This window comes from Mus pahari, chromosome 3, assembly GCF_900095145.1.
Source record: "Mus pahari chromosome 3, PAHARI_EIJ_v1.1, whole genome shotgun sequence".
Classification (NCBI taxonomy): Eukaryota; Metazoa; Chordata; class Mammalia; order Rodentia; family Muridae; genus Mus; species Mus pahari.
In genome coordinates this window covers 46,451,671-46,471,746 of record NC_034592.1, presented here as the reverse complement: position 1 = coordinate 46,471,746, position 20,076 = coordinate 46,451,671, and the positions used below count along the sequence as shown (strand labels likewise).

At 40.6% G+C, this 20,076-nt stretch overlaps 1 protein-coding gene across 19 annotated transcripts in view; it reads left to right on the top strand.

Moving 5' to 3' along the window:
* The window catches only part of Baz2b (bromodomain adjacent to zinc finger domain 2B), a 306,980-nt gene that overhangs the window by 226,208 nt on the left and 60,696 nt on the right, over nt 1-20,076 (top strand). For 13 of the 19 annotated variants that reach the window (XM_029536235.1, XM_021191954.2, XM_029536245.1 and 10 more), the window contains 5 exons: nt 2,517-2,681; nt 3,679-3,872; nt 10,801-11,001; nt 11,200-11,595; nt 17,573-18,188. In XM_029536235.1, coding sequence (XP_029392095.1) covers nt 2,517-2,681; nt 3,679-3,872; nt 10,801-11,001; nt 11,200-11,595; nt 17,573-18,188 — 1,572 coding nt within the window. The remainder of the gene's footprint in view (nt 1-2,516; nt 2,682-3,678; nt 3,873-10,800; nt 11,002-11,199; nt 11,596-17,572; nt 18,189-20,076) is intronic. The other 6 variants (XM_029536246.1, XM_029536248.1, XM_029536244.1 and 3 more) reach the window with 1 other exon arrangement.

Below are 20,076 nucleotides of genomic sequence, written 5' to 3'. Positions count from 1 at the left end.
TAAACTTATATAGGATATTACTATAATCTAATTTTTATCATATATCGAAATAATATTTTATGAAATTCATTTTAAAATATTTGAAATTCCTTGTATTTGCATCTTAATGCTATAATCTGGGAAGAGTTGGGTTGCATCAGGCTTTTATATATGAGTGACTTTAAAGTTCCGCCATATCAGAGGCAGGTATGCAGGTCAGGCTTTTATATATGAGTGACTTTAAAGTTCCGCCATATCAGAGGCAGGTATGCAGGTAGGTGAGTGTAAACCCTGGAAGGCAAAAGATCACAAGTTTGATGCCAGTCTGGGCTAAATAGTGAAGCCGTGGTGCCAACAAACCAAGCTGCAGAGAGATGCACTGCAGATCACACTGAGATTCGGGGCATAGCCTGAAATGTCAGCACTCCTCCCTGGAAACAGGGGCTGTGGCTGCTGCAGCATTTCTTGGGATTTTCAATTTGCTTGGAAGTTCATCTTGCACCTACTTATGTTATGCCTGTTTAATATCTTCCATTTGGTATGGAAGTTATTTTGTGACTAAAATATGTTTCTGATTTTCCTCAATTTGAAATTTGTGTAAACTTTTCACTGAAAAGTTGTAATTTCATTTGAAATAATATCAGATATTTATCTTCAAATATGGTCCTTTTCTTTATTTTATCTGATTGTATATATTTGTCTCTGAGCAGGCCTCTCCCAACGTACAGTTTCCCTATTATTTTTCTCTAATGCCTGCTGTGTACCTACTTACTAGTGACATTCTGAGGTACATTGTAATTTTTTTCTGAGCTTGATTACACCTATCACATTTGAATCTTGTGCTCTAACTACTTTGTTTTTGACCAATTCTTATGTCCAGCCTTAAAACATGGGTTAGAGGTATAAACAATACGTTATAGCCAGAGTCTGCTTTTAGCAACTGAGGGGAAACTAAATTGCAAGCCTATGTCTGCAGATAGGAATGAGCTGTGTAGATACTCCCCTCCCCCAAAACACACACACACACACACACACACACACACACACAGACTTTTCCCATCTAAATGCATCTAGACAGTGGTTGAGTGACAGGAGTTGTCACACAGTTGTTGTGGTTCAAGTTCCCAGCTTTCAGGGTACCATTCACTAAGTGACCGCAGTTGCAGCAATGGCTTTTGCAGTGTTTTGCTTACATTGTTCATGACTCCTCTGGGAATGCCAGTGACCTTGAATGTTTCACCCTTACATAATGAAGGCATGTTCCTAGAACTTTTTAAAGATCCTATAGTACAATCTCCTGACACTATGTGGGTGTTTTTGTCTAATGTTCTTGTGTCTGCTCCAGTCAAAGAAATAATGCCATATTGTTTAGGAGACTTGTATGAAGGAGAACTAACTTTGAAATTTAGCGGATTAGCCAGTTGAAGATTTTTTTCCAGGATGTGGTATGAGGCAATACAGGATTGTTCTTTGAATGATTACCAAATTCTTCCCCTCCACCCTTTTTTTTTGTTTGTTTGTTTTGGTTTGGTTTTGGTTTTTGGTTTTTTGGTTTGTTTTTGTTTTTTTGGTCTTTTGAGACAGGGTTTCACTATGTAATCCTGACTGTCCCGGAACTCAGCCTCCAGACCCGGCTGGTATCATAGAGATCCACCTGCCTGTGAGACTAAAGTCCTGTGCCACCACTGCCTGGTTCAGATCTCTTTTTAATCTATACTCTTCCTTGAAAAATACATTTTATAAAAATTGGCTTTTCTCCCCCGTAAGAGTTTTAATGAAGAACTACTGTTTGAATATCTGAATTTCATTCCATGATTATTTTCATTTTGGTTTATTTTGTACTATAAAAAATTCACTATCATCTGTAATTCATGAGAAATGTAAAGGAAAACAAGCTGTCTTTATAAATATTTAAGCTAGAAACGTTATAAGACTAGATTTTTAATTAAAAACTATGTGTTTTGGAAATTTTCTTTGAGAACTTATTTCTACATGTTTGTTTTTGTTGGGCTGTAGAATTACTTCATCTGTAAATACATTTGAGATGTGCTAGACTTATCTGATAGTATTAATTTCCCCCCTGCTCCCTGATTTGTGAAAGCCAGATTGATACTTTATATAACTGGAGGAAAATCATAAGAGACTGCAGATGTGAACTTCAAATCTAAATTCTTAGATAAATACAGACTTAATTCTTTTCTTTTCCTTATTAATTTAGTAAATAGATGTATGAAGTTAAATGGTTCTTTTTATATTCTAAGTTTTTAGCTTTTTTTTTTTTTTTTTAACATTGTGAAAAACATCCTTTTCGGCTTGAATCTAGAAAACAGTTAAGGGAAGATTCTTGAATCATGGCCTAATAATAAGGGAGATGATTATACAAATTCAAATTACAGGTTTACAGTGACTCAGAGCTATGTGATTTTCTAACTTGGAAGAAACGTGAAACATTGTTTCTGCAGTAAAATGCCACAAATAATCACTACCTGACTTGTGCAGCTCACTCAGTTCTTCCTGATGCTCTGCTTGGTTTTGAGGTGCAGAGTGGTGGCGAACCACAGATGGCCACTCTCGTGCTGGAGCGCCCTTCTTTCCACCATTACTGGGAATTCCACCACTGTTTGCTCCTCCAGCCCAGAATCACGATTCGTCATTCCATTCAAGAACTTCCGGGAAGAGCAGTCGAAATGGTCCTGAGAAAGGTACTCGCATCCACACACGTGAAGGACCGAAAACCTGGCCCCACACCTCTTTGCAGCAGTTTGCTTTTAAGAACATTTTTCTAACCTCTTGCTACTTGCTTCTATATCATCTTTCTTGATCCTTATAAGAATCCTTTCATATCACAAGTCTCCTGATTTTGCAACCACGGTTATTAAATACTTGTGTTAGGAAAGACTGATGTGAATTACCCAGGATCTAAACCCAGTCCTACAGCTCTTTCCTCCGGTATGTCATTATCTCTTAAGCAGAACTCAAGTTTAGTTTATCTGAACCATCCCCTACTACTGTGTTTTCCTTTTAAATGATTGGGATCTCTGTGGACTCTAGGTATTGTTCCAAGAGTGTGTAGAAGTTGCAGTGTTTTAGCTAGCCCATTGCTTATTCATACTGAATGCTTCCAAACGGACAATGCTTACATGTGATTTGTTTTCTAAACATGTTTGTTTAATGTCTGTGATAGTCACTCATGTTAATGCTCGTGAATAATTCAGTTGAATTTAATGTGTTCATAGTGTTGCATATTGGCCACCCTCCAACATACTCTAAAATTTTATCTCCAACAGTTCTTCGCCCTTTAAAATAAACCCCTCCCAGGCCCATTGTGAGCATTAGTCTGTGCCTTGTTTCTACAGTATGCATGATGAATCTTTCATGTAGAGGAATGATATGTCACTTTTAGTGTTTTTTCTTTTTTTAAATAATTTATTTACTTTATTTATATGAGTACATTGTAGCTGTCTTCAGACACACCAGAAGAGGGTGTCAGATCTTCTTATAGATGGTTGTGAGAATGTGGTTGCTGGGAATTGAACTCAGAACCTCTGGAAGAGCAGTCAGTGCTCTTAACCGCTGAGCCATCTCTCCAGCCCCATGACTGTCTTTTTTCACTCACAGTTACACATACACAACAATATATACCCTACTCCTTGTTCTGGCCACATACTGTCCCAATATATAAACCTGTTTATTTTCAAGGTATAAATGGGTCGGTTAATGGGAACAGCGCAGCATCAGTACTTGGTGTCAATGCATCTGTACTAGCCACTCCTGCTTCAAGTTCCATGGGACAGAATCAAAGCACAAGCTCAGGTGGAGGAAACCTAAAATGTCATCAGGAACAAAACAAAAGCCAGCCTGTGGACGCCAGAGCCGACAGAATCAAAGATAAGGTAAGCTGTTTCCTGAAGAACCAGTACAAAGTGGAGCATTCTATAAGGGAAATATTTTAGAAGTCAAGCTACCAGAAGTATATATTTTTATACTGTAGTGCTGACATTTGATTAGATGTCTTGGCCAGTTAAATCCCAAGGACCTATACAAATAATATAATTGGTAGTAACAGTTATGAGCCAAGCTTTTTGTTTCTTTTAGTTCTTCAGCGGTGAGAATTGAACGTAGGGCATCACACACACACACACACACACACACACACACACACGAAGCTTGCATCATGCCACTGAGCTAGGCTCCAACTCCAGTGGAACTTGATAGAGACATGCTAGATGCCAGCTCTATTCGAAGTGTTGTACATAGTGATTTCTTTCAATTTTCCCTGTGCATTCGGTGGATGCTAGTACATATTGGAAAATAACACATTGAAAAAGTAATTATTCTGTAAGTGACTGAGTCAGAATTTGAAGGCAAACATGTTAACTCTAGAGTCTATAGTTTCGGGGTAACAAAGCTAAGAAAGTGTCTATTATGGGAAATTTCATATAATCTCAATAGACCAATTACTCCTGTGCACCATCATGCAGATTGAACAATTTCCACATTGAGCCGATCCTGTCTCTGTATTCAGGTTTTCAGTTTATTGTCTCTGAGCACTAACTTCCTTGTTTCATGCTTTGCTCTTTGCTGTAACATTAGGCCTTCTTAAGAGAGGGTCCTGATCTTGGATCAGCCTGATCTACATAGCAAAGTCCAGGCTGCTGGAGAGACCAGAAAGAGAACAATAGCAAAAACCCAAGAGACTAGGGACAGTGTCCTCCACGAGGAGAGAGATTTGGTCCTCGTTTAGTATTTCTTTCTCTTTATCTCAGTGTCTGTCTCTCTTTAAATTCTATGTGTATGGTGTTTTTTGCCTTCATGTTTGTCTACACGTGTGCAGTTCACATGAAGGCCAGAAAAGGGAGTCAGGGTCCCGGGCCTAAGTTACAGTTGTGAGTGGCCTTGTGGGTCCTGAGGATTGAACCTGAGTGTTCTGGAAGAGCAACCTCTGCTCTTAACTACCAAGTAATCTGTCCAGCATTAAATTTACTGTTTCTTTTAGGTCATCCTGTCAGTGGGTTAATTCCTTGCCAACTGAGGGCCTACTGACTGGTGGTGTCCAGATACACATAGTGGTGTACAGAGAATTCAAATTGTGTACACCATCTAGTGTACTTCATTGACATTGCTACAGTTTATAAGCAAGTTTTGCTGAGAAATTAGTGGGTACCTTTCAAGATAATTTTTCAGCTAAAAGGGCATCTAGTTCCCTGGCACTATAATGGACAGTGTTTCCTGTGTTCCAGGGCCTTGGCCCGTAGGATACAGTGGGCAAGAGCTACTTCTTCTCAACAGATCTGAAGTGTAGCCTTAGGTGGATGGGGATCATGGTAAAGAAGCCCTCCTTAATCCTACAGAAAAATGGTTATGTCTGCTGTTTCTGTATTGTTTAGAGGGGTGCCCTTTATTGTTTTCATGGGACATCTTCTTTTAGAAGTAAAACTACAAGGTAATTCTTAGAGCTCTGTTTGCTTTGTTCGGGGACAGGGTGTCTCTTTGCAGACCACACTGCCCTGGAACTTACGCTCCTCCTGCCTCACCTCCTACATGCTGAGGTCGCTGCTATATGTCTGTCCAGCCGACTACTTGAAAATTCTTTGGTTCAGCTCACTTTTTTGCTATAGAATTGGTTTCAGATGTACCATTAGTATCTAATTTGCTCCTGTGATAAAGTCATCCAGATTCTACTTATTCCAAGCTTTAGACTTCCTTATTCACATGAAGCAAGGGAAACCCTGACATCGCAGCTTCCATTAAATCCAGGTTTTGTTTATTCAGCTTCGGCTACATTTTACTTTTTTCTCTTTTCCTTGATCTCTGTTTTCTCAGCAGAAAAGAGATATTTCCCAGAATATAGTACGCCCCATGAAAGCTTGGCAAAGGTCATCTGGTGTCTCTAAGACGCTTACTGAGTATCTTCACGGTCCTTTGTGGGCGCCAAACCAGCTCTGCTTCAAACAGCACTGAGCAAAGCTGAAGGAAGAGCCACCTCTCTCTGGGCCACTCCCCCACCTGCTCTCTCTGGCTGCTCTTAGGTCTCCCTCAGGATCATTTCCAAGGACAGCCCTATCCATGTAAGCAACAAGGGCCTGTTTCTGAGCTCCCTCTGGCATGTCGCACACAAAGGGACACACTGCCTATTCTTACCTTCCATGCTGTGTGGCGCAGATCTCTTGCATTATGTCATTGGAGATCTGTCTGAGCTGTATATCTAAAAGCCACTTGTCTGTACTTTTAAGTTTTTCTTTTAAGATTTATTTATTTTTATTTATATGACTACACTATAGCTGTCTTCACACCAGAAGAAGGCATCGGATCCCATTGTAGATGGTCGTGGTTGCTGGGAATTGAACTCAGGACCTCTAGAAGAGCAGTCAGTGCTCTTAACCTCCGAGCCATGTCTCCAGTCCTTGTCTATACTTTTAAACTCTGTGTCAGCTGACCTAAAGTGTCTGACAGGTTCAATGCATTGCACAAAAAACTTGTAGGGTGTGAGTGTGAAAGAGCCCTTATTTTCTTTTCTTAGTGAGGAGTCTGCACTGATTTTGTTAGACAGATTAGCACTCCTCACTCAAGCCTCTTACCATATTGATAATGAGGAGCACATACTGAAAGTTAACTACCCCTCCTTTGCCAACGGTTCAGACAGATCTGCGGCCCCAGATTGGCATGTATAAACTCAATACAAGTTTCAGTATACAGAGATCGACTACTAAGTCTTAATTAATCTTAGAATTTAATCATAACAACATTTATGATTTCATATAACCTTAAGTACTTTTGAGTAATACATGTGCCAACATGTATTATGGTAGCATTGCTTAATTAAAGTGAACATAAAAGCCTGCATCTCTACTCTGTATTTTCAAGATTAGAAGCTTTATAAAGTTGCCTCGCTCGCACGCTCTTTTCATGTATAGTCTGAAATTTGTTGAGATATTTTGTGTGTCCATCCTTAGGGCAGAGCACTGATCTCAGGCCTCCTCAACAGAGCCACTGAGAAGTACATGGTTTTCCTGGATGGTGAGAACACATGTGGTTCTGACTAGAGTTTATAGACACATGGCCTGTTTGAAAGTTACTTAAGGTTGAATGTATTCTACTCTTGCAACTATATAAATCTCTGTTCTATGTAGCAAATGCCATCTTTTAAAGATGTTAAAGAATATGAAATGACAGAGCTGCTATGGACAAAGTATGCATTCCCCCCCCCCAAAAAAAAATTTTAAGCATAAATTACAGAATTGTAATATGATCCAGCCGTCCCATTTGTGGTTGTGTTCCTCAAATATTTAAATGAGGAGTCTTAAATATATGAACCCCTAGGTTAATTATCTGTGGTAGCTAAAAAAAAAAGTTTGATTCTTCCTAAGAGAGATTCCTGTGCGTGTGGGCTTGGGCTCAGGTCACCACACGTGTGGCCGTCAGAGCACACTTTGGAGAACTTCCCCTTTCCACTATGTGGACTGTCACTTTAGTCCTTGACCATTCACTGGTCCAGGAGTTTGTGGCTAATGGGTTTAGTGTGTCTGTGTCACAAGATGGAAACAGTTCTGAATGTTTATTCTGATAATTATGTTCCAGTCTGAATGTACTTAATAGTACTGAGCTGTGGGCTTAAGTGCTCAAATGTTTAAATGGAAAGTGCAGGTTTTCTGTGGCCGTCCTGTGTCGTCACTCCTTCAGCAGTATCCGCTGCTCTCAAGATAAAATGCACTTACCCATCGCTCTTGCCTTCCGCAGAGGTCTCCTGGCCCACCCTTCCGTATCTCCTGGCGTTCCTTCCCAGTTCAATGTGCTGTAACTGATCTAGCTGACTGTCTCTTTTGACTGTGTGCAGCACATTTGAGTTAGTGGTTTTCTCCATGGCTGTTCCCCCTGTCCTGCAGTGTTCCAGCCTTACATCTTCATAATGTTGCTGTCCTCCCTGGGGCCTCAGCTCACAGGGTACCCGATGACAGCAACCAAATCCTTGCCTTCCCCCTCTAGCATGTGAAGTAATAAATGCTCCTGTTTTATAAATGGTCTTTACACTCACAAGTTTACAAGTCATATGTTGGTTCATTTCTCCTGTCCTCACTAGCCAATTCAATTTTCTTATATCCTGAATCCCCAAAGAGTTCAGCACCTATACTTAGCAGATAATAGTCTTGAACATGTCTTTGTTTAGATACTGAAAAAAGTATACAGTGATAAATGAACATTCACGAGAGTTCTCGAAACTCTGAGATCAGATGGAATAAAATTAGTCGTCTCTCCTTTTATCCTTTTTATGAACTCAGGATGATTTTAAAGCAGTATTTGTGAAAGTAAACGACATTACCTAATTAATTTGCAACTAAAGCACATACCTCACTCCTAGGAGCTTGGAAATGAAATTGTTCATGTCCGAACCTACTTCTGCCCTTTCTCGAGTGCCACTCTGGTTCTGATACTTGTCTCTAAGCTTCCAGGGGTTTGTCATCCTTCCCTTCATTATCAGTCCATACTCCGCAGTGACCAGCTTCTCAGAATCACATTGGCTGTTCAGGAATGATGATCTCCCTCCTTATTCGTGAATGGACTCTTATCTTCCTTTCAGCTTGAAGACCTTGTAGTCCCCATTCCCTTGTTATCTTAAAACATAGGATTGTGTACATGTCGTGTAAGTGTTGAAATGAAATCCTCTGCTGGATATGTGTTGGTGCCATACTCACTTGCTTTCTAGGCAGAAGTGGTCACCAGCTCAGATGCATAACTTTCTGGCTATGCTTAGATACCCATAACAGATACTGGCTGCAAAGGAGTTGCTCCTTTGCCAAATGGTAGATTTAACATTAACAGTGTTCTTTCCTGTTGGCCTCTACCTATCTTGTCTTTCTCACCTCGCTATTCCCACACCACGCAGATTCAGTTTATTTGCCCCAGAAAGGATGAGGTAGATGCCGCAGAGATGATGAGGCGCTTAGTCCCCTCTTGGAGGCAGTGCCTGTGGAAGCCAGAACTGCAGCTTCCATTCGGCTTTCCACTATAGAAGAGTATTTCTGTCTTTTGTCCCCAGTGCCGGTGGTCATGACATCTGTGTTTATGTGAGGACTGAAACTTGCAATTTATTTATTTCTTCAATATTTCATCCTTTGTCTGGCAGTAAATGCTACTGAGTGGTAGGGACTGGCCACGAATTGTAGGTCACGGTGCTGCAGTACCCTTCCAGCATCCCTTCCTCGCTATTTTCCTATCAGTCAGCTTGTGTGAGTGTGACGTAACTTTATAGTTCATCTCATGCTATGTTTGTTATAGATCACCTCACAGTTATGTTTTTATACCGTACTCATTCCTTTTTATTCAATATTTAATATCCATACATTCCTAGAATGGGTTTGGAGCCAGTCTGTCTTCTCCGTTCCTTCCTGCTCCAGTTTCTCCCACGTTCCCCACCCCCAAGTCCATGTGCTTGCTGATGTGTGCTTGTATGCACTCCTCCCCATATATGCTCCATCCCCCTCTGCTTCCCCTCGCTCCCCTCCTCCTACAAGTCTATTTCATGTTGCCTGTGTGTACATGAGTGTACGGTCACCTGTTGGAGCGTGAGTAACCCCTTACTGCCCACATCCCTAAGAACCGTGGTTTTGGTTCTCCCCGTGGCCATCGATCGCCACTAGCTTCTCGGTAGCCCTGAAACTACAGGAGTGCCTTCCCAGTCATTTTTGGAGCCTTTGCTGGCTCACACTTCAGGAGGTCTTGTACATGTCAGTGAAGAAGGAAGACACTGTTTCCACCCTTACAGGGTCTACAGGTAGCCACCCCTTCTGGCTGTTTCTTAAACATAAGGCGTCTTTTTCATACGAACTATATTATCCTTTTCTGTCAGCTTTCAATACTTTTTTTCCAATAAAGCCTTGAATATTTTAGAAATGGGTATTTTTTCTCCCTATGTGAATTTCCCCCTAAGACACGTCTCCCTAGGATGTGCTGGCTGTCCTGGACTCACTATGGAGACTCGGAGAGTCTGAGGCTGTTGGAGACCCTTCTGTCTCGGCCTTCTGAGCACTGGGTTGATAGGAAACTGTTTATAAAGGGTTCCACTCCTCTCCACCACGCCATACATCTTTTGCTATCTGCCTTGTCTTCTGGCTGTCACTCAGAACTGGATGTCATTGTTGGCTTCTATACTAAGAATCTCTTCCCCTCCTCCCCCAACATCAGACTGAGTTTCATGTATGCAAAGGTTCACTGGGTCACACAGTTATAGTAGGTGCCTGGAAAGGCAGTTTGGCCCGTCTTACATCAAGGCCTGTCTGCTTACTCCACATCAAATCTGTGTCATTATTTTGTGAACTGCAGTTTTGAGTGTTACACTATTTGAAACATAACTGTGATATAGGTAACTCTACATATATACAATATTTATATATTTATATTTTAACTGTTCTACATGTGACAGTATCTACTGTTAAAGCCATATTTTATGATTTATATTTTAGAATACAGTTTGTACATTAAGTGACATAATAGAATTATTTGATATAGCTTTAAATAGAAGAGTGTAGGGGATTTTTCTCTGGTTAAAAAACTCCCCACCTCATAACATTATTTTTTAAATGAGTTTTTTCCAAACAGATTAATAGGGCAAATAGGTTCAGTGACTAGCCATGCCAAGACTTAACACTGTGTACTGATGGCGTTCTGTCAGATAAGTTGGCTAACGATAAGCCTTATGGCATATGCTCTCTCTCTTGTAAATGGTGTTTTAATATTGAAGATAGATAGCATTTGAAAACATGCCTTCTACTGATGCCTGATTTATTTTTAAAGAACAGTCTTGACAAGTAATGACTCTTTCTCTAGAAACCAAGGAAGAAGGCTATGGAAAGTTCTAGCAACAGTGATAGTGACTCAGGCACATCGTCAGACACCTCGAGTGAAGGCATTAGCAGCAGTGACTCAGACGATCTGGAAGAGGAAGAGGAAGAAGATCAAAGTGTTGAGGAGAGTGAAGACGATGATTCTGACTCAGAGACTGAAGCGCATCACAAAAGTAACAACCAGGTATGTTTCGCTCGCACACAGAGCTCAGGACCAGCGCCGTCAGAGACCGCCTCTCCACTCGGCGCCATTCTCCACCTTCAGTCCTTTCGTACACAACACTACCTTTAAGGGTATTTGGTTATGTTTTAGGGAACTTTGTGTCATGTCTCTGTCATCAGTGATTAGCAGAACTTTCTCAAGTATTTAACTTTTTTCCAGGTGCTATTACATGGTATTTCAGACCCAAAAACAGATGGACAGAAAGCAACTGAAAAAGCCCAGGAAAGAAGAACACACCAGCCATTACCTCCTGTGTCTGAGTCCCAGACGCACCCACCATTCCAGTCCCAGCAGAAGCAGCCTCAGGTTCTCTCACAGCAGCTTCCGTTTATTTTCCAAAGCTCTCAGGCAAAGGAGGAGTCTGTGACCAAACACACCAGTGTAATACAGTCGACGGGACTGGTGTCCAATGTGAAACCTTTGTCTTTGGTAAATCAAGCCAAAAAGGAAACTTACAGGAAACTCATAGTTCCTTCTCCTGATGTACTTAAAGCAGGGAATAAAAATACCTCTGAAGAATCTAGTTCTTTGACCAGTGAATTGCGATCCAAACGGGTAAGCTAAATATCACGTACACAAGAATTTTACTGCTAGAAGACAAGTGGGGCTAGGGTGTCCAGAGCAAGTGGAGCGCATGCTCGAATGCGGAGCATGGCTGTGGGATTGAGGGGAGGAGAAAAAGGCTTTCTGCTGTGGATGTAACTCAGTAGTAGAGGGCTTATACTCATATGCATACCTGTTTCCTGTGCTTCTGAAACACTACTGTGTCATCCCGCCTCTACGCCCATGCGCTCCTGTATTGTCAGTAAGAGTTGAGGAAGGCATGTTTTATAGTTACTTTGTTTAAAATTAATGCCTCTTTATTTTACACTATATTCTGTGTGGAAAGGATTAACTCTTACATAATTTTCTTTTACTCTTAGAATTTATAGATTGTTAAATATATATTTAAAATATAAATATATTTAATAAATATTATGTTATTATATAACACATTAAGTATATTAAGTATGAATAAATATATATTTTTAAAATATAAATATAAAAATCCTTTTTAGCATTAGAATGGTATGTATTCCTATATTTGTGTTGATTGTAGGTTTTAATTTTCTGTGCCTGTGGTTGGTATGTTTGGTGTGCGGGTGATTCTGTCTACGCATGAGTATGGAGGCCAGAGAGGGATGTGAGATAGCTGCTCTATCAAGCGCCACTTCATTCATCTGAGATAGAACCTAAAACTAGCTTGGCAGCAGCTAGCCCAGAGATCCCCAGCTCCTTTTCCCTGCCCTACCAGAACTGACCTTTGGAATTTATAGTAGCCAACCTTTTAAGTGGCTTCTGGTGATTTGAACTCAGGTCCTCATGTTTGCAGAGCAAGTCGCCTTAGCCACTGAGCCATCTCCGTAGCCCCAACTATTGATTTTTAAGTGCCAACCTGTGTCTACGCATTCATTAATATCATATATTAGTGTTAAATGCTATTAGCTCCATTTACAAGTGATAAACTCGAGATTTATAGAATTAATCTTATAAAACTCAATTTAATAATTCAGTTCTTTATAGCAACTCTCACAGGACCACATTTGTGATATAGTTAGAATCCAGATGATAGCTATATGGTACTAGAATCCTTATTCCTTTCTCCTTCCTTTGTTTACATTTTTGTTGATTGTGTGTTGAGTGTGTGTCCATGTGCACATATGTCCATGAGCCCTAAACCGTGTGGGTGGGAACCAGTTCTCTCCTTCTACCATGTAGGTCCTGGGGATCAAAGTCAGGTTCTTGGGCTTAGTGGCAGCCCCGTTTATCTGCTCAGCCACCTCTCCAGCCCTACCGTCCTCATCTTTAACAATATAAGAAGCTGCGTTTTCTTTTCAAGAAAGAAAGAAAAGAAAAGAGAAGAAGACGAGAAAAGAAGACTTTCCCTATGTTCTTTACTGTCAACTCTTCTGATGGATCAAAGAAACAAATGATCGGAAAAAATTTTGAGGTTCTGAAGCCAGATTTTGCATTAGATCATCTGAGAAAGTTTAAGAAAAATATTTTGTGAAAGAAATTAAGCCAGACTCTGTTGTGATAGAGCTACAGGGTGTGGCTTGTTAAAGCTCCCTTGATAGCTGAGATGTGTAGCCAGATGCAGCAGGCACCAGTCTAACAAGGAGCAGTGATCCGGATATAACTTGTACTCCTGGAACACAGCAAGTATTAATCAGCACCACGTGCTTTCCTTCCTAGCAGCAAGCTAAGTTAAGAGTGACACTGTCTGGCTTTAGACTTCCCTTAATGAATTATTTCACTCTCCGATAAATGAATTCACAGAGCTATCTTATGAGTTACTTTTGCTCCGAATAAGTACTTGTTTTCGGTCTCCTAAATGTTGCTTATAAATAATTCTATAAAATAATCCCCTGCTTGGGCGATGCTCTGTGGGAACCAACAGGCACTTGCTGGGCAGGCGAGAAAGCTGAGTTTGCATTCTTGGCACCTACATGAGAAGCTAGATCTGGTCCATGTGTGCCCGTAGCCCTGCCACTGTGGGCAGTGGAGACGGGAGGATTGCTTGAGCTTGCCAGCTGCTAGCCTAGCTCCACATTCAACGAGAGATCCTGTCTCAACGGAACCAAGCATAAAACAATAGAGGAACTCTCTTCGTGTTCTTCTCTGGCTTGTGCAATGCAGCAGAGCACAAATGTGTACATGTACATGCATGCCACATACAAAAAGTAACTGAGTAGTTATATGGTTACTGAAGAGCCATTTATTAGGTTACAGAGCTGCAGAGATGGCTCAGCACTTAAGAGCACTGACTACTCTTTCAGAGGTCCTGAGTTCAATTCTCGGCAGCCACATGGTGGCTCACAACCATCTGTAATGGGATCCAATGCCCTCGTCTGGTGTGTCTGAGGACAAAGAAAGTGTTCTCATATACAGTAAATAAATAATAAATAATTTAAAAGGTTACATATTCTCTTAATGAACTAAAGCTAGGGTCATTACACATACAGTCCTATGTCTGTACTAAATCATGTAAAGAAACTCTGTATGACTCAGGTTAAAGTCACTTGCTATTGCTGTAACAAATGAAAGTTCAGAGTTAAAGGGGTTTAAAACAAGCATTCTAATTAAAATTTTATGTTTTTTCTGTATAAACACCATTCCAGAAGTATACCTAAGTTACTGAGATGAGGATAATTCATTGCAAATAGTTTAGCGAGCAGACACTTTTTTTTCCTTTATGTATGAATTGCTTGTGTGTATTTGTGTGTGCTGTGCACATGTGTGCGTGTGTCCAAGTCTGGTGCTTGCATAGGCTTCTAATCTCCTGGAACTGGAGTTACATATGGTTGTAAGCTATGTGTGGATGCTGTGAACCAAATCTGCATTTTCTGAAGAACAGCAAGTGTTCTTAGTCGTTTCTTAGTCGTCTCTCCGGCCATGTGATTAGATTTATATTAGATTCAGCTCTAAATGATGTTATCCACACATCTCATTTACTGTTAACTGTCAAGATTTTTCTTGGTATAGTTTTCTCTATAGAGCACTTTATAATATACTGAATTTTGCTTACTTTTAATGACAGCCTCTTTTGTTCCATGCTATCTGCTATTAATTCTTTGGCCTTATCCTTAGTCTATGAACTTCTGATTTATTTTTTATCATTGATTCCTTCAATGCTTACATTGTGAACATGTAATTTAAATTAACGAGTATACATTCAATGTGTATAGCCATGGAGTATAATTTGATAGACCATGTAAGTCAGGTCTGATCTGGAGGACCCTTTGCATTTACTGAAACTAGGGTAAGGGACAGTGAAGTAAGGCATCGGGTGGAGGATGACTCCCCGCCTGTCTCTCCCCTATGCCATGCGGGTAGTTAATGCTCTAAAACAGTGATCGTACACACTATTTTTAGACCCTTTCCTAACACCATGTATACTCTTAAGATTAACTGACAGTATCCCTGGGATAAATGCAATAATCTTTGTCTATTCCTGTTAACCCGTGGGTATAAACTTATGGTATGAGAGTCTTTAGAATTATAGCAAGGAGCAGTTGCTGAAAATTAAAATAGGAATATGCAGTGTATGATTATCTTTCATTTAACCATGTGGCCCAGTATTAGAAGGAATCATATATTAGTAAAAGGGATATTATATGCCAGCTATATTCTAAGAGATACAACACATTGGAGTTTTCTGTCAGAAAATTGTATCGCAGATTTATATAGGTATTTTATCTGAGAATCATAGAATATACACCAAGGGACATATTGAATGAATAACTAACATTTTCCTGGGGGGGTTGTTTTTTTGTAAGAATGTAGTAGCATTTGTTTACAAAGAATTATTTGAGTTATGTAATTTTTCCTCTGTGTGCCTGCTTTGGCTGTATTTAGCTAGAATGGACAGCGTGTGTACTTGATGCCCAAGGGCATTAGAAGAGCCGGGGTCAGATCCCCTCGAACTGGAGATGTGGGTGGTTAAAAGCCATCCTATAGGTTCTAGGTAATGACCTGTTGCCTTCTGAAAGAGCAATAAATGCTCTTAACCACTGGGTTATCTTCCTGGCCTCTTATTTTAGAAAGTAACAAAATAAGCCAGGCAGTGTTGGCACACACCGTTAATCCCAGTACTCGGGAAGCAGAGACCCAGGTGGTTTTCCATACTGAGGCCAGCCTGGTTGACAGAGCTACAGGACGGCCCGGGCTACACTGAGAAACCCTGTCTTGAAAAAACAAAACAAAACAAAACAAATTAGCAAAATGTGTTTTAATAATCTAAATCATTACATATTATCTCAATTATAACAGTAAAATCTACATTTTTTATTATCAAGTAGTTCCTTTTTAAAGATTTAATTATTTTCTTATTATATGTGAATGGATATTTTTTCTGCATGTATGTCTGTGTATTGCATGTGTGCCTGGTACCCAGGAAGACTAGAAGAGTTTATGGGAACCCCTGTACTTGAATTATGGACAACTGTGAGCCACCATATGTCTATTTGCTGGAAATTAAAGTAGGTCCTCTGGAAGAACATCCCATGATCTTAACCACTGTGCCCCTGAATTTAGCCCCTAAAGTACTATTTCAGATTTTTAATATCTGGTTTTTAACTTTTACTTATAGAAGTAAATTTTGTGAATTAATTGTCTATAAATTTTCCCAAGAAAATCATGTTATACTTGTTTTCCTCTCAGGCTGGATGTTGAACCGAGCACCTTGTGCATGCTGGGAATATTCAGTTAGTAACTTAGTACCCAGTTCCTAGTTGGCCCCCCAGTACCTTAAATTTTTGCTTTGAAAATATGCTGAATATAATGGCTCATGTCTCTAATGTCAGCTGAGGCTGAAGCAAGAAAATTATAGTGAGTTGGAGAAACCGTGGGTAATAATGTGCCCAGAGTGACCTGAACTCTAGAATAAGATTCTATCTCAAAAAGCAAGATATAAACAGACCATATTTCTTCCTCAAAAATTCATTTTGTAATCTAGTGTTAGTAGTCTCAGGTGTGTTTCAAGAACAGGGCTCTAGATAATGTTTCCAAACGACTATTAAGAGAGAATTTCTGCTTTGGAGATTTATCAAACAATGGAAACTTAACTCTTTAAAGCATTATACACATAGACCTATGTAACTATACATACGTAGAGAACCAAGTGTTTGGGACACATGCTGTAATCCCAGAATTTGAGAGTTGGAGGCTGGACAGTCAGGAGTTCAAGGCCAGCCTAGACTAGCTACATGAATGATAATCTGTCTCAACAAAAAACAGAAAAAAACAAACAAAACAACTAGTTGATCATGGGATATCAGTCAGGTAGAGCACCAGGCGATGGAATGAGGAACATTTCTGTCTGAGAGGAATATGGAAAGCTGCCGAATTAGAGCTTGTTTCATGCTCCTGAAACAGTTATGTAGACAAATAATTTTAGCAAAATATGGGAGGAGGAAGTTGCCACATGACTCTGACCCGACCAGCTAGGAAGCTGCCTAGTGACTAACCATGAACTGATTTACATCTAACTGAGTTTGGAAGGTTGATGGGGCTCCCTGAAGCTACTCAAAGAAAACTAATGCAATACAAAGTTTGCATTCATATGTGGTATTTACCAGTAGTTGGACAGGAAGAATTAACAGCATGTCCTGAATTTGAGCAACATTGCATGAAAGAATGCAAAGACAGCGCAATGGACTGGCTGGTTTTGTGTGTTTGCTTTGAGTTTTTGGAGGGGAGGGGGAGACAGTTTTAGGGCCTCAGGACTCGGTTATTATGAATATGAGAACAGCAGTCAGGAGAGGGGACAGCCAAGAGGCTTGTGTGCTCTGAGTGGTTAAAACAGATGAGAGTGTGGACACAGGACGTCTAAGCAAGGTCTGATAGCCTCTTGCGGTTGCTGACATTCCTTTCCCTATGCCTGGACGTCATGGCGTAAGTTTCTCTGGACAGCTGTGTTCTGATACTGACAAACAGAAGCCGCCTTTGTCTCCGGGCCTTCTCATTTTGTTTTTAACTTGTGTTTCACCAGGAACAATATAAGCAGACATTCCCATCACAAGGAAAGAAACAGGAGACGGGGAAGAGCCTGAAGAAGGTTATTGCAGCTTTGTCAAATACTAAAGCAACCTCTAGCTCACCAGCACATCCAAAACTACCACTAGATAACAACCACCCTAATCCATTTTTGACAAATGCACTTTTAGGGAATCACCAACCAAATGGAGTCATTCAAAGTGTCATTCAAGAAGCTCCGTTAGCACTAACTACCAAAACGAAAATGCAGAGTAAGATTACCGAAAATGTCTCAAGTAGCACCCCGTTCTCCTCACCTGTCAATCTGAGCACGAGCGGGAGGAAAACCCCTGGCAGTCAGACTCAGGCGCTGCCCTCTGCCTCGCCCATCCTGCACAGCAGCGGGAAGGAGAAGCGGGTCGGCAATGACGCAACCCCGCTCAAAGTGCACCATCACCCCCATCCGGCGGCGGCCGCAGCGGCGGCGGCCTTGGTGGAGCAGTTTAGAGGAACAGATTCAGACATTCCCAGTAGTAAAGACTCTGAGGATTCAAATGAGGATGAGGAGGAAGATGATGAGGAAGAAGACGAAGAGGACGATGAAGATGATGAGTCTGATGACAGTCAATCAGGTTATTTTCTGCTTTAACTTTTAAAGTTTGTTTTTAAGTGCATGCACCAGAAAGTTTTCTAAAATGTCTTAATTTTTATACTTAGAATCACTGCCTCTCACTGATTCCTTACAGCCGGTAAAACATAAAATTGGTTCTGAAATTGTAAGTTAAGTCTTAGATTGTGGTTCCCGTGGCATTAATGACTAATTGTGCAGTGCTGGTGCATGAATCAAACCGTTTTAGCAGGTTGCTGAGTTTCCATTTCATCGCGACCACTTACGCAGTGCAATTGTTAGGTTTTCAAAAATAATTTGAAGCCAGGTGTGGTGGTGACTCATTCTCTCAATCCCAGCACTTTGGAAACACACAGGCAGACCGCAGAGTTTGACACCAAAAGACCCTGTCTTAAAAATCCAATAATAATAACAACAACAGTTAATAATTTTGACCCATCTTAGCTGCATACACCTTTAATCACAGCACATATGAGGCAGAGGCAGGTGGATCTCTGTGAGTTCGAGGCCAGCCTGCTCTACAGAGTGAGTTCCAGGACAGCCAGGGCTACACAGAGAGACCCTGTCTGAGGTGGGGTGGGGGCGAGTGGGTGGATTATGCTTTGATTGAGAATTTCACTCGATGTGTTTGGAGCATCCCTTGCCCCTTTCTCGCTCCTCAGCATGCCCTGCCCCCTCCCCTCCCCCAGTGTCTTCTCCATTACCCTCCCAAGGCCAGTTAGTGCTGCCCAGATATTCTTGGGTGTGCTTTATTTTCTTCTGCTACTTATTAAAACATTACTGAGTATCTTTAAAATGGAAGTTTTTGCACCATGGTCATTTAAAAAGAACCAAAACCTTAAGTCCCTTTTGATTGCAGGATTTATTAAATAACGTAGGGTCATGATCTTATGCCTTGACTTCATTTTCTCTCTCTAGTGGTTTGGTTTTTTTTTTTTTTTATTTATTTATAAATAGAGATTGCTTTCAAATTCATAAAATGAAAGATAACTTAAAATATAAATACAGAAATGATATAAATATGTATCTATTGATGTTTGCATATGGGTTTGTTGTTGCTCTGACAGGAAGATTTTAGTATCTAATGGGAATAGGAAAATAGTCCTTCTACAATTTAACATTCTGATGCTGTACAATCCCGAAAGGCATGGACTGTCTGTATCAGGGCTTTTGAAAAACTAGCTTTCATCAAGCCCCAGTGCTGGCAAAAGTACCAGACCAGTGTCCCCCAGATACTGCTGGGCACCTTCGTAGTACAGCCCTATGCTTTCCAGTGTTCAATCCACTCTTGTATGTCATGTGTCTAGAGGAGTATCTGCTGACTAACATATGTATTAACTTCACAGACTTCACAACCAGGACAACCTGCCTCCCTCAGCTTGTCTCTTGTCTTACCACAGTTATTTCTGTGAGCATAGTTTGTGAAGCTTTCAAAGCTTGATGAAGTCTTTACCTGAATTGAAAAACTACAGCTAAGAAAGCAAAACACAAAACCAAAACTACTCCCTAGGGGGAAAAAATTTTTTTTTTAATGTGGAATCACAGGTGGAAAGTTGACGGTAGTTCCAGGACAGGGAGCTGAGCAAGGAGCTGTCACACCCTGGGGCCTGCCAGTGTCCCCCTCTGTTGTTACCCACGGTTTCTCCAGGGAGAATAAAGTAATTCTGAAAGCCTTAAGCAGAACTGCAGTATCAGAAGTACCAACCGTGTGGGGACTTTTTATGATGTAAATGTTAAAACTGATGGTTTGAAGAGAGATTTGAGGAACTGTAGTCTAAATACACTTTACTCAAATAGCTTGTAAGTCGGTAATTTTAATATTTGCACTTCCTCTTGGGAAATCACTTCCTTGAATCTTCGGTTGCAGATGGTGGCTGAAATACTCCCCTAGG